Below are 13,439 nucleotides of genomic sequence, written 5' to 3' on the forward strand. Positions count from 1 at the left end.
GCTTGCCAAAAATTAGATGACATTTTCACATTACTTTATGAAATTATTAATCATGATTGTATTATAATGAAAATTAATCAGTCCAGGGATTGAACCCAGGTCTCCCACATTGTAGGCAGAGTCTTTACCCTCTGAGCTACCCAAGAAACTCATTAATATATTACTAACATCATGCAAAGAGTTGACTCATTGGAAAAGACTCTGATGCTGGGAGGGGGGCAGGAAGAAGAGGGGACAACAGAAGATGAGATGGCTGGATGGCATCACCAGCTCGATGGACGTGAGTTTGAGTGAACTCCGGGAGTTGGTGATGGACATGGAGGCCTAGCGTGCTGTGATTCATGGGGTCACAAAGAGTCGGACATGACTGAGCGACTGAACTGAACTGAACATTAACTATAATAATAATTATGATTAACATTAATTTATGAAACCTAATATTGCAATTCCACATCCTCTTCTATTTGAATAACAGATAATATATAAAATCATGGTGAATGTTTGTATGGAGTCAGGGATCAAATGCTGTTTATCTGTGGTAGGAATAAAATGTTTCTGCGGTCAATGACTATTTTGTGGCTCATCCCACAGGCACTGTGAGAACAGCTCATGGGTCTTCTTTCTGTGCCCTTCTCTGAGTGGTAATGGGAGTGGGAAATGACTCACTGGGTGGTTACTCTGTCTGTGGCTTAGGGGAATGCAATTCATTTGTGTCACCAGGATAACCTGGCCTGCTGATACCTGATTTACCACAATTTTTCAAAGGTAAAATCACATTATATCCTCTGGCATGCTAGCAGGCTATGTGTGCCTTCAGTAGACCCCTATTCACAGTCTTTTTCCAAATCTTTCCACCCTTAGAAAAACAAAGTATGTTGATCCAATACTGCACAAGCACCTTCGATATTCAAGACCTGATTTGATGCATACATCCCTTCTGGGTGGGAGATACCACGGGGGTCTCACAGAGGAGGAAACCAAGGCAAGCGGAGTACTTGTCCAGGGTCTCACAGTTAAATGGAGGCATTCACGCCCACGTATGTCTGGCTCCCAAGCCCATTTCTTGAGCACTAATCGGGATAGTACAGGGTACGTTTTTCTGTCATCATCTTCCCTCCAATAAAGAGAAGGCCCAAAGTGGCATCACTGGTGCTAAAGCCTAGACTTAAAACCTGACTTAACTGCAGTTTTGATTTTCCCCAGAAATGTAATCTCAATCAACCAGTCTGGAAATTTCTAGTCAGCCCCTGTGAGGTAATCTGTCACAGGAGCCCTCTTCATCCTCCAGAAGAAGAGGTGACCTACAATGGTAAAACCCACTCAAATCCCTTCTACCTCAAAAGGTGTCCTGGCTTCAACATAGTATTTTCTTTGGTTAGTAGTTCCCTTGCCCCACACTTGTTCCTGTACATGTGCTTACAGCAGGGGAAGGGGAGGGTGGGCACACTGGGAGAGTAGCATCGCCATGCATCCTCTACCATGTATGAAATAGACAGCTAGTGGGAAGCGGCTGCACAGCACAGGGAGCTCGGCTCAGTGCTCTGCGATGACCTAGAAGGGCGGGATGGGGGTGAGAGGGAGGTCCAAGAGGGAGGGGAACACATATATAGACACACACACATGTACACTCACACACAGGTACACACATATGCACACATGTACACTTTGTTGTACAGTAGAAACACAAATTGTAAAGCAACTGTCCTCTAATAAAAAAATAAAACTTCCAGTTCGCACAAGTCTTTGGAGCACCATTCTAGTCACCACGTAGGATGCTGCTTGATTCATAAATTGCTGAATGCATGCTGTGATAAGTCGCTCGAGTTGTGTCCAACTCTTTGTGACCCTATGGACTGTAACCCACCAAGCTCCTCTGTCCAGGGAATTCTCCAGGCAAGAATACTGGAGTGGGTTGCCTTGCCCTCCTCCAGGGGATCTTCCCCACCCAGGGATCGAACCTGGTCTCTTACCATCTCTGGCACTGGCAGGCAGGTTCTTTACCACTAGCACCACCTGGGAAGCCCAATAAAGCCAGTTAAATCATCAAATTTACTTGGCTGAATTTTTCTTTTTTTTAATGCTTCTCTTTTGCCTCACAATGACTCTGACTTTAGCTCTCAGGTCCTATACTCTGTATTTCAGGTGTCTGAAGTGCCACCACTGGGTGAAGGCTAAACAACCACGGCTGGCAAGCAGGTACCATGCAGTCATGCCACTGATATGTGGGAGTCAGAGAGAAAAGCAAGGATGACATGGTTTTCTAACCACGAATATGCAGATCCACCAAGTCACGGGCTGGTGAAATGGAGAACTTAGAATCTAAAACTCTGCAGGATTACTTTACGAATAAGAGAAAAAAATAGAAACATCCCTGGCCTCTTTTCTAATAAAGGGAGAAATAAGTCATTTTTTGTCATTTTCTGTATAGGTAGAGATGGAAGCATCATAGTATTATGATCCTTGTAGGTTAAGTACCCAAGTCAGCAGTGTCAGTTGCTAAACTGGATTTTGTCCAGCCTTCAGAACTAAAGAAAAGCCAGCAGTGGATGAGAACGCTGGGGAGAGCCCTGCCGAAGGCAGCTGTGGGACTCAGGGAAAAGGCACTGAACTGGGGACAAGAGACTGAAGTCCAGTTCTGGGCTTGGCTCCACCTGGCTGTGGTTTGCACGTCAGCCACTAGCATGTGAGCACAGGACCTGGAGGCCAGTGAACTTCTGTGGCGCTGAATTGAGGAGAGCCGATAAAGGCCAAAGCAAGCAGAGAGGCAATGGGAGGGCAAAGGAGGAAACCAGTAACAGATAGTGCAGAGAAAGAATCCTCAGAACTGACATCTGATGAGCCAGTCTGGCTCAGGCTGCAACGTGAATTGTTTCTCCCTCATGCAGGATTAATCCACTATTTTCTCAAGGGCAGCACTGGCTCTGAAAGCACCAAGACTTGAACTTCAATGTAAGCCCCCAATTGTCATACGGAAATTCTCCAAAAATCTCTTGATTTACATAGTTCACCCCTTAGCAATTTATTGTCAGAAATGAAGTAATGATTTTGGTATTTTTAACCATGGTAACAGAAACTTTGCAAACAAACACAGCACACTGGGAATTGATTTCCGAATGTATTCGAGACTGTTCCTCATGACCAAAAAGGAGTGGTGTTTATGGGTGATTGGTCTCCTCACCCACGTCTCAAGATCTCAGCACCTGGCTGCAAGGTCAGGGACGAAGGGCCAGCAGACTGGAAGATTTCGCTGCAGCTCAAACACATTCCTCACCTGGGAGGCATCTGGGTTTTGGTTGTCAAGCACACTCCATGTGGGTCCAGTGAAGTGTGGATTCCTCATTAGGACAGAATGGAGCAAAGAAAGGAGTCTGGGATTCAGGTATTAACATATCTGCCAAACCACATGTGCCAAGGGGGTTTCCAAACTATACTTTGCTGGCACATGTGGGCCTTCAAGAAATGTTAGTTGAATGAAAGAACAGTTGCACAACTCAGCAGCTTTCTTCTACGGTGAGAAAGGTGGAGACTATCTGGCAAAGGATGGGTAATTTTTTCTGTCAAAGGTCAGAGAGTAAATATTTTCAGCTCTGCAGGCCATACTGTCTCTGTCACAACTATTCAGTCCTGCCACTGTCTTGTGAAAGTTTCTACAAAACCTTGTTTACGAAAAAGGGGCAGTGAACTGGGTCTGGTCTGTGGCATTGTACTTTGTGGGTCTCCCTGGTGACTCAGTGGTAAAAGGCTTCCCTGGTGGTTCAGTAGTAAAGAATCTGCCTGCCAATGCAGGAAACCCAAGAGATATGGGTTTGATTCCCAGGTCAGGAAGATTCCCTGGAGAAGGAAGTGGCAACCCACTCCAGTATTCTTGCCTGGGAAATCCCACGGACAGAGGAGCCTGGCAGGTTACAGTCCATGGGGTTGCAAAGAGTTGGACATGACTTCAGTTCAGTTCGGTCGCTCAGTAGTGTCTGACTCTTTGCGACCCCATGAATCGCAGCACGCCAGGCCTCCTTGTCCATCACCAACTCCCGGAGTTCACTCAGACTCATGTCCATCGAGTCAGTGATGCCATCCAGCCATCTCATCCTCTGTCGTCCCCTTCTCCTCCTGTCCCCAATCCCTCCCAGCATCAGAGTCTTTTCCAATGAGTCAACTCTTCGCATGAGGTGGCCAAAGTACTGGAGTTTCAGCTTCAGCATCATTCCTTCCAAAGAAATCCCAGGGCTGATCTCCCTTAGAATGGACTGCTTGGATCTCCTTGTAGTCCAAGGGACTCTCAAGAGTCTTCTCCAACACCACAGTTCAAAAGCATCAATTCTTCAGTGCTCAGCCTTCTTCACAGTCCAACTCTCACATCCATACATGACCACAGGAAAAACCATAGCCTTGACTTAGCACACACATTTGTACTTTGTGCAATCCCCTGGTCTAGGCATGCTTTTGCATCTCAAGTTGGTTATAAGCATGTGCTACTGCTGCTGCTGCTGCTAAGTCGCTTCAGTCGTGTCTGACTCTGTTCGACCCCATAGATGGCAACCCACTAGGCTCCCCCATCCCTGGGATTCTCCAGGCAAGAACACTAGAGTGGGTTGCCGTTTCCTTCTCTAATGCATGAAAGTGAAAAGTGAAAGTGAAGTCGCTCAGTAGTGTCTGACTCTAAGCATGTTGAACATATCAATTAAGGTGAGATGTATCTCTGGAAACCCTGAAAAAGCAGACTGCTGGAAAAATGACCTACCTAAACTTCATTCTCTGAAGGTTACTTTCTAACTTTAAGGTGGAGAAATATTATACATATACATGTGAAATGAACATAAATCAGGTTAAATATCTATAATGATGTTATGAATTAAGAAACTTGGGTCAAGATAGTCTAAATATTGCTGGGTGTTTATGGCGTCATTGCAAGATTTGTATAGAGACCTAAAGAATCAAAGGTCCATAGTTTTAAGGCCTCAGAATCTTTCTCTTTTAGTTTTACAAAGGACCAACAGTAAATATTTTTATGCCTAAGACTATGAAGAACATGTCCTATACATCCTAAACACATCCTTTTATCAGCTGATTTTTTAAAATGTAAAATATATGTACTGAAAATTTCAGCAAGAAAAATTATAGTAAAATATATGTGAGGTGGATAAGAATCATACATATTCTAGGCAAAATGTCAAAGTTGGATGAAAAATCAGTTAACACGGAAATGTTGTTCTCATTAATACCCAATTGAGGCTAGAAGTGAGTGTGAATGAGACAATAGGGCTGGGTCAGAGAAGAAAAGAAATCTGATGTGAATACCTGCATTTCTATTAACAAGTCAGATTAAAACCATGCACAAAGTAAGGCAGACTCTTGTCTATAACCTGAAGAGAACAGATTTAAAAACTTCTTTTTCTCACCCATTTCTCAAAACATTATTCCCCAGGCAAATAATTTGAAAGCTGTTAGAACTTTCTTTCATAATATGCTATGTAATATCATCTGTGATTTGTATTTCATTTATTTTCTTTCTGGTCTTACTGTATTGGCTTACACTCCACTTCTGTTTTCAGTGGAAGGGGAAAAAGTAGGAATCCCTACTTATATTCTTGATATTAGAAGAAAAATATTCAGTCTGGGAAATGAGATGTTAGCTGTAGGTTTTTCTCAGATGCCCTTTATTAGAGGGAGGAAAATTTCTTTTATTTCTAGTTTTCTGAGAGTTTTCAACACGGTGGTTTTTGAATTTTGTATCATGGCTGATTTTTTATTTATTGAGATGATCATATGATTTTTTTTCCCCTTTGTTCTGTTAATGTGGTTCAGTTCAGTTGCTCAGCCATGTCTGACTCTTTGCAACGCCATGGACTGCAGCATGCCAGGCCTCCCTGTCTGTCACCAACTCCTGGAGTTTATTCAGACTCATGTCGTTTGAGTCGGTGATGCCATCCAACCACCTCATCCTCTGTCGTCCCCTTTTCCTCCTGCCTTCAATCTTTCCCAACATCAGGGTCTTTGCCAATAAGTCAGTTCTTCACATCAGGCGGCCAAAGTATTGGAGTTTCAGCTTCAACATCAGTCCTTCAAATGAATATTCAGGACTCATTTCTTTAGGATGGACTGGTTGGATCTCCTTGCTGTCCAGGGGACCCTCAAGAGTCTTCTCCAACACCACAGTTCAAAATCATCAATTCTCCGGCACTCAGCTGTCTTTATAGTCTAACCCTTACATCCATACATGACTACTGGAAAAACCATAGCCTTGACTAGATGGACTTTTGTTGGCAAAGTAATATCTCTGCTTTTTAATATGCTGTCTAGTTTGGTCATAACTTTTCTTCTGGGGACAAGCATCTTTTAATTTCATGGTTGCAGTGAGCTTCTGCAGTGATTTTGGAGCCCCCCAAAAAAGTCTGTCACTGTTTCCATTGCTTTCCCATCTATTTGCCATGAAGTGATGGGACCAGATGCCATGATCTTAGTTTTCTGAATGTTAAACTTTAAGCCAACCTTTTCACTCTCCTCTTTCACTTTCATCAAGAGGCTTTTTAGTTCTTCTTCACTTTCTGCCATAAGGGTGGTGTCATCAGAATATGAGGTTATTGATATTTCTCCCAGCAGTCTTGATTCCCGCTTGTGCTTCATCAAACCCAGCTTTTCTCATGATGTACTCTGCATATAAGTTAAATAAGCAGGGTGAAAATATATAGCCTTGACATACTCCTTTCCTGATTTGGAACCAGTCTGTTGTTCCATGTCCAGTTCTAACTGTTGCTTCCTGACCTGCATACAGATTTCTCAGGAGGCAGGTAAGGTGGTCTGATATTCCCATCTCTTTAAGAATTTTCCATGCTTTGTTGTGATCCACACAGTCAAAGGCTTTTGCATAGTCAATAAAGCAGAAATAGATGTTTTTCTGGAACTCTCTTGCTTTTTCCATGATCCAATGGATGTTGGTAATTTGATCTCTGGTTCCTCTGCCTTTTCTAAATCCAGCTTGAACATCTGGAAGTTCTCGGTTCACACACTGTTGAAGCCTGGCTTGGAGAATTTTGAGCATCACTTTGTTAGCGTGTGAGATGACTGCAACTGTTCGTTAGTTTAAGCATTCTTAGGAGAAGGCAATGGCACCCCACTCCAGTACTCTTGCCTGGAAAATCCCATGGACAGAGCAGCCTGGTGGGCTGCAGTCCATGGGGTTGCTGAGTCAGACACGACTGAGCGACTTCACTTTCACTTTTCACTTTCATGAATTGGAGAAGGAAAAGGCAACCCACTCCAGTGTTCTTGCCTGGAGAATCCCAGGGAGAGGGGAGCCTGGTGGGCTGCTGTCTATGGGGTTGCACAGAGTCGGACACGACTGAAGCAACTTAGCATAGCATAGCATTAAGCGTTCTTTGGCATTGCATTATTTTTGGGATTGGAATAAAAACTGACCTTTTCCAGTCCTGTGGCCACTGCTGAGTTTTCCAAATTTGCTGGCATATTGAGTGCAACACTTTCACAGTACCATCTTTTAGGATTTGAAATAGCTCAACTGGAATTCCATCACCTCCACTAGCTTTGTTTGTAGTGATGCTTCCTAAGGCCCACTTAACTTCACATTCCAGGATGTCTGGCTCTAGGTGAGTGATCACACCATCGTGGTTATCTGGGTCATGAAGATCTTTTTTGTATAGTTCTGTGTATTCTTGCCACCTCTTCTTAATATCTTCTGCTTCTGTTAGGTCCATAACACTTCTGTCCTTTATTGTACCCATCTTTCCACGAAATATTCCCTTGGTATTTCTAATTTTCTTGAAGAGATCTCTAGTCTTTCCCATTCTACTGTTTTCCTCTATTTCTTTGCACTGATCACTGAGGAAGACTTTCTTATCTCACCTTGCTATTCTTTGGAACTCTGCATTCAAATGGGTATATCTTTTCTCTTTTGCCTTCTGCTTCTCTTCTTTTCACAGCTATTTGTAAGGCCTCTTCAGACAACCATTTTTCCTTTTTGCATTTCTTTTTCTTCGGGATGTCTTGATCCCTGCTTCCTGTACAATGTCACAAACCTCCATCTATAGTTCTTCAGACACTCTGTCTATCAGAGCTAGTCCCTTGAATCTATTTCTCACTTCCATTGTATAATTGTAAGGGATTGGATTTAGGTCATACCTGAATGATCTAGTGGTTTTCCCTATTTTCTTCAATTTAAGTCTGAATTTCACAGTAAGGTGTTTATGATCCAAGCCACAGTCAGCTCTGGGTCTTGTTTCTGCTGACTGTATGGAGTTTTCCTTCTTTGGCTGCAAAGAATATCATCAATCTGATTTTGGTGTTGACCATCCGCTGATGTCCATGTGCAGAGTCTTCTCCTGTGTTGTTGGAAAAGGGTGTTTGCTATGACCAGTGCATTCTCTTGGCAAAACTTTATTAGCCTTTGCCCTGTACTCCAAGGCCACATTTGCCTTTTACTCCAGCTATTTCTCGACTTCCTACTTTTGCATTCCAGTCCCCTATAATGAAAAGGACATCTTTTTTGGGTGTTAGTTCTAGCAGGTCTTGTAGGTCTTCATAGAACCATCCAACTTCAACTTCTTCAGCATTACTGGTTGGGGCATAAACTTGGATTCCTCTGATACTAAATGGTTTGCCTTGGAAATGAACAGAGATCATCTGTCATTTTTGAGATTGCATCCAAGTACTGCATTTTAAACTCTTGGTTGCTAGGATGGCTACTCCATTTCTTCTAAGGGATTCTTGCCCACAGTACTAGATATAATGATAATATGAGTTAAATTCACTCATTCCATTCCATTTTAGTTTGCTGATTCCTAAAATTTCAATGTTCACTCTTGTCATCTCCTGTTTGACCATTTTCAATTTGCCTTGATTCATGGACCTAACATGAATTTAGGTCCTATGCAATATTGTTCTTTATAGCATCAGACTTGACTTCCATCACCAGTCACATCCACAACTGGGTGTTGTTTTTGCTTTGCTCCATCTCTTCATTCTTTCTGGAGTTATTTCTCCACTGATCTCCAGTAGCAGGTTGGGCACCTACCGATCTGTGGAGTTCATCTTTCAGTGTCCTGTCTTTTTGCCTTTTCTTACCGTTCATGGGGTTCTCAAGGCAAGAATACTGAAGTGGAAATTACACCGATTTGTTTGAATGGTAATACAAACATCCTTTCCTGAGCTAAATATCATTTGGTTGCTATATGACAAAGAGATGTCCCACCCATATTTCCAATCAAGGCTCTCCTCAGCTGAGGCTGACCCTGAAGGAGCTGACAATGGAATGCTGTCTACTGACCTTACTCCTTGCAGGTGGTCAGCCTGTTCTTCCCTGAGGGGGATCCCAATAGAGAAACACCAGAACATAGAACATGTGCAACGCATTTTGATTGGGGATGTTAGTGGAGCAAGGAAAGGGGAAACAGCAAGATCAGCTTTGTTTATCTGTGCCCACCAACCTATTTTGATCAGCAACCAACTAATTAAACTGAAGAAGTCCTGGTAAAAGGTCTTCCTTTCAAAGCTAAGTTAGGTGAGTTATTACAAAGCTGACTTTATCTATACAAGAGGGTAACAGATGTCAATTTGTATCACAAGTAGCTCTGGAAAAAATTTTATACTACTGATAAACTAAAGCATAATCATGCTCTGTTTTCTCCCCAAAAGACAATTAACATAATTAATGTTTTCCTAGTGAGAATCACTGCTTGCTTATACTGAAGGTTACTGGCTTTCAAGTTCATCATAGCTGCTTGTTCTTTCATTTGCTCTGCTGACATAAATGCTTTCTTCTATTTTTACTTAGACAAACTCTGGGGAATTACTTTGAATATTCAGAAGGTGGCGTTGTTCACAGCCAGACTGTTTACATCAGACTGAGACACTACGTACTGCCTGGTCCCACTTGGGAAGAATAAAGGGAACAGCTGAGCACAAATAAATATTGGAATGCTTTTTTGCTTTTCATGAATCAGGAATTTATAGTATCTGTCTCATTAATTGAAGGAAAGTGAATTCCTAGAACTTCAGAATTGTAATAACCTAGTACAAAAACACATCCTAAATAAAAATCTAAATCATTTTTAGACTGAATACGTGTCTTCAGATACTATTCACATCTTTCTCATTAAGGAACAATTAGTGATGGGTTGATTATATATACATATATATGCATTAAGCAAACCATGTTGTTTATGCACTTTTACATAAGCAGGCACAAGATCTGCATTATTTAAAAAATATTTCAAGGGAACAATGCAATCCCATATTAAGGCATTTAATAACTACCATTTATCCACTGAGTGAGTTGAGTGAACTTTTATCAGTTATTTGTCCTAGTTATCTATATGATGTCCCATAGATAAGATTGGGGCAGGGAAATATCGTTTAATCAAACTGAATGATTTGGAAATATGCTTGTAACCAGGGTGATCATTTGCTAATTGCTCTTCTCATTTAAAAAGCTTCCCTGGTGGCTCAGATGATAAAGCATCTGCCTACAATGCAGGAGACCTGGGTTTGATCCCTGGGTTGGGAAGATCCCCTGGAGAAGGAAATGGCAACCCACTCCAGTACTCTTGCCTAGAAAATCCCATGGACAGAGGAGCCTGGTGTCCATGGGGTCGCAGAGAGTTGGACACGACTGTGCGACTTCCCTCTTCTTCTTCTTCTCATTTAAATATCATATTCCAGGTTGCTAACAGATGTGGATCTTTTAAAAATATTATAATGGCACTTATGAAATTATAAACTTGAAAAACAATTGATAATTGCCTCAAAGACCAAACCTATATATGAAAATTTGAAGTTTTCCCTAATTTTGTAATCAGGGAAAAAGCTGTTTTGATATTTTAATTCATACTTAATCAGGATATTTTTAAGAATTAAGACTATATATTGTAGTTGATTTAGTGGACTGGGCTGAGAAAAGTAGAAAACTATTTGTTAATGTTTACAGAGACTTCTGAAATTTTGATTTTGGAATGATTTATAATTTTCAGTTCTGTGAACTTCCAAAACTAGTTATACGAACTTCCAAAACTAGTAAAAAAAGAAATTTAAATGTGAATTTAACAAAATTTAAAAAACTGAATGAAAACATTTAGAGTTTGATAGGATCAAAAGGAAATAAATCTGTGATCATTACCTGCTCCTAGTCCATTCCCTCTGGGTGTCCCACTGGGTCTGGGTCTACTAGGTCTTGTAGTTGTCTTATTCAGAACTATAATAAAGTGGGAAATAAACAGTTTAGACATTTTTTTTTTTTTTAGTTGAACATTTGCAGTCAAGGAAAATAAAGCTTCCCAGAGAACTGGAACTCATTTAACTGGCAACAAAAATGATGACTTACCAAAAACTAATGTTCACAATATAGAAATCACAATTTTGGTATGAAAATCATAGACTTGAATTTGAGACCTGAGTATATACTCTGAGGTGACCTGGTCTAAGTGGGAAATAGCTTGCTTCATTTATAAGCAGTAGATACATTTCAAAATGGGCTTCCCTAGTGACTCAGACAGTAAAGAATCTGCCTGCAATGCAGAAGACCCTGGTTTGATCCCTGGGTTGGGAAGAACCCCTGGAGAAGGAAATGGCAGCCACTCCAGTGTTCTTGCCTGGAGAATTCTATGGACAGAGGCAAATGGTGACTACAGTCCATGTGGTCGCAAAGAGTGGGACACAACTGAGTGACTAAACTTTCACTACTTTCACACTCAAAACTGGGACTGAAGAAGGATCAGGACTACATATGCCCAGTGAAAACCCAAAACTTGGTGTGCATTTATTTTGTGTATTATTGTTAAGGCCTTAATTCCTAGCACGTAAGTTGGTGGTCCTTTTGGAGGAGTCTCTAGGTACACATCCTTCCTCATAATGCTGGTGTAAGTCTCATTATGATATGATAAAGCTTTTGAAATTTCTCTCCTGCTCTGTTGAGAGTCATAATAATACCAAAAACATTGAAATTGTCTGTCTTAGTCTCCATTTGGCAGAGTTTTTAAGGAAAAGCACTTAAGTATGTTGCAATTAAAAGAGTGAGCTCTGGAGCCAGACTGCTTGCCTTCGACTCCACCTCCTAGCCCTCCTTAAGCCTTAGCTTCCTAAGCCTGGCCTCACAGGACACATGGTAAGCACCCACTCACCATTAGGCATACTGTTATTGTTTCCTTATTTTGTAGAAAGGTTTAATATAACCAATGACACATTAAGTTCTCAACAGTTATCATGATACAGAGTCACATGGAGGTGTATTTTTTTTTTTAACAAAGATTTCTGCACCTGTTACCTTTAAGAGTTGCAGGATTACTAAAAAAACTGTGAGTTCCTCCATAAACCAAAAGATATATATGTATTTGCTATTTCTTCCATGTTCCCAGAGAGATGTTCATCAGGAATAGTAGCTTATAAGCCATTTTTGACACTTAGAACTTTAAAACTTCTTAGAATCACAGAGGAGAAAAAGGACAGAAAACATCAGAATCTCTGGTCCAACTTGTATGTTAGACTAGGAGTGATTTACATGGATCAAATTAACCCCTAAGTTAACTTTCCCTAACAAGGTTCAGTGAGGGAGAGCCTAGATCTTTTGATGACTTTGGTCATTTTAAAGCATTTTCTGGGAACGCCCTGACGGTCCAGTGGTTAGGTCTCAGCACTTTCATTGCTGTGGCCTGGGTTCCATCCCTGGTTGGGAAACTAAGATCCTGCAAGACTGCAGAGTGGCCAAAAAAGAAAGGTTTTTTTCCAGTTTAACTATCATTTTACTTTTGATGCATACAACCTGTAAAATGTGTGTTTGCTTGTTTTTATATGGAGTGAAAGTCACTCATCGTGTCTGACTCTTTGCGACCCCATGGACTACAGACCATGGAATTCTCCAGGCCTGGAGTGGGTAGCCTTTCCCTTCTCCAGGAGACCTTCCTAACCCAGGTAAAAGTATTCTTGCAGAACAAGAGCCTTTCATATTGGAAGAGATCGTCTTTCCTTAAAAGATAATATTTGAAACAAAATACATCATCAGATCAGATCAGATCAGTCACTCAGTCGTGTCCGACTCTTTGCGACCCCATGAACTGCAGCACGCCAGGCCTCCCTGTCCATCACCAGCTCCCGGAGTTCACTCAGACTCACGTCCATCGAGTCAGTGATGCCATCCAGCCATCTCATTCTTTGTCGTCCCCTTCTCCTCCTGCCCCCAATCCCTCCCAGCATCAGAGTCTTTTCCAATGAGTCAACTCTTCTCATGAGGTGGCCAAAGTACTGGAGTTTCAGCTTTAGCATCATTCCTTCCAAAGAAATCCCAGGGCTGATCTCCTTCAGAATGGACTGGTTGGATCTCCTTGCAGTCCAGGGACTCTCAAGAGTCTTCTCCAACACCACAGTTTAAAAGCATCAATTCTTCAGCGCTCAGCCTTCTTCACAGTCCAACTCTCACATCCATACATGACCACAGGAAA

At 41.7% G+C, this 13,439-nt stretch overlaps 1 protein-coding gene across 11 annotated transcripts in view; it reads right to left on the minus strand.

The window, feature by feature from the left end:
• The window catches only part of ABI3BP (ABI family, member 3 (NESH) binding protein), a 296,163-nt gene that overhangs the window by 53,491 nt on the left and 229,233 nt on the right, over positions 1 to 13,439 (minus strand). For all 11 annotated transcript variants that reach the window (XM_010841961.1, XM_010841962.1, XM_010841959.1 and 8 more), the window contains one exon: positions 11,126 to 11,200. In XM_010841961.1, coding sequence (XP_010840263.1) covers positions 11,126 to 11,200 — 75 coding nt within the window. The remainder of the gene's footprint in view (positions 1 to 11,125; positions 11,201 to 13,439) is intronic.

The sequence above is a fragment of the Bison bison genome, unplaced genomic scaffold (genome assembly GCF_000754665.1).
Source record: "Bison bison bison isolate TAMUID 2011002044 unplaced genomic scaffold, Bison_UMD1.0 scf7180017864168, whole genome shotgun sequence".
Taxonomy (NCBI): domain Eukaryota; kingdom Metazoa; phylum Chordata; class Mammalia; order Artiodactyla; family Bovidae; genus Bison; species Bison bison.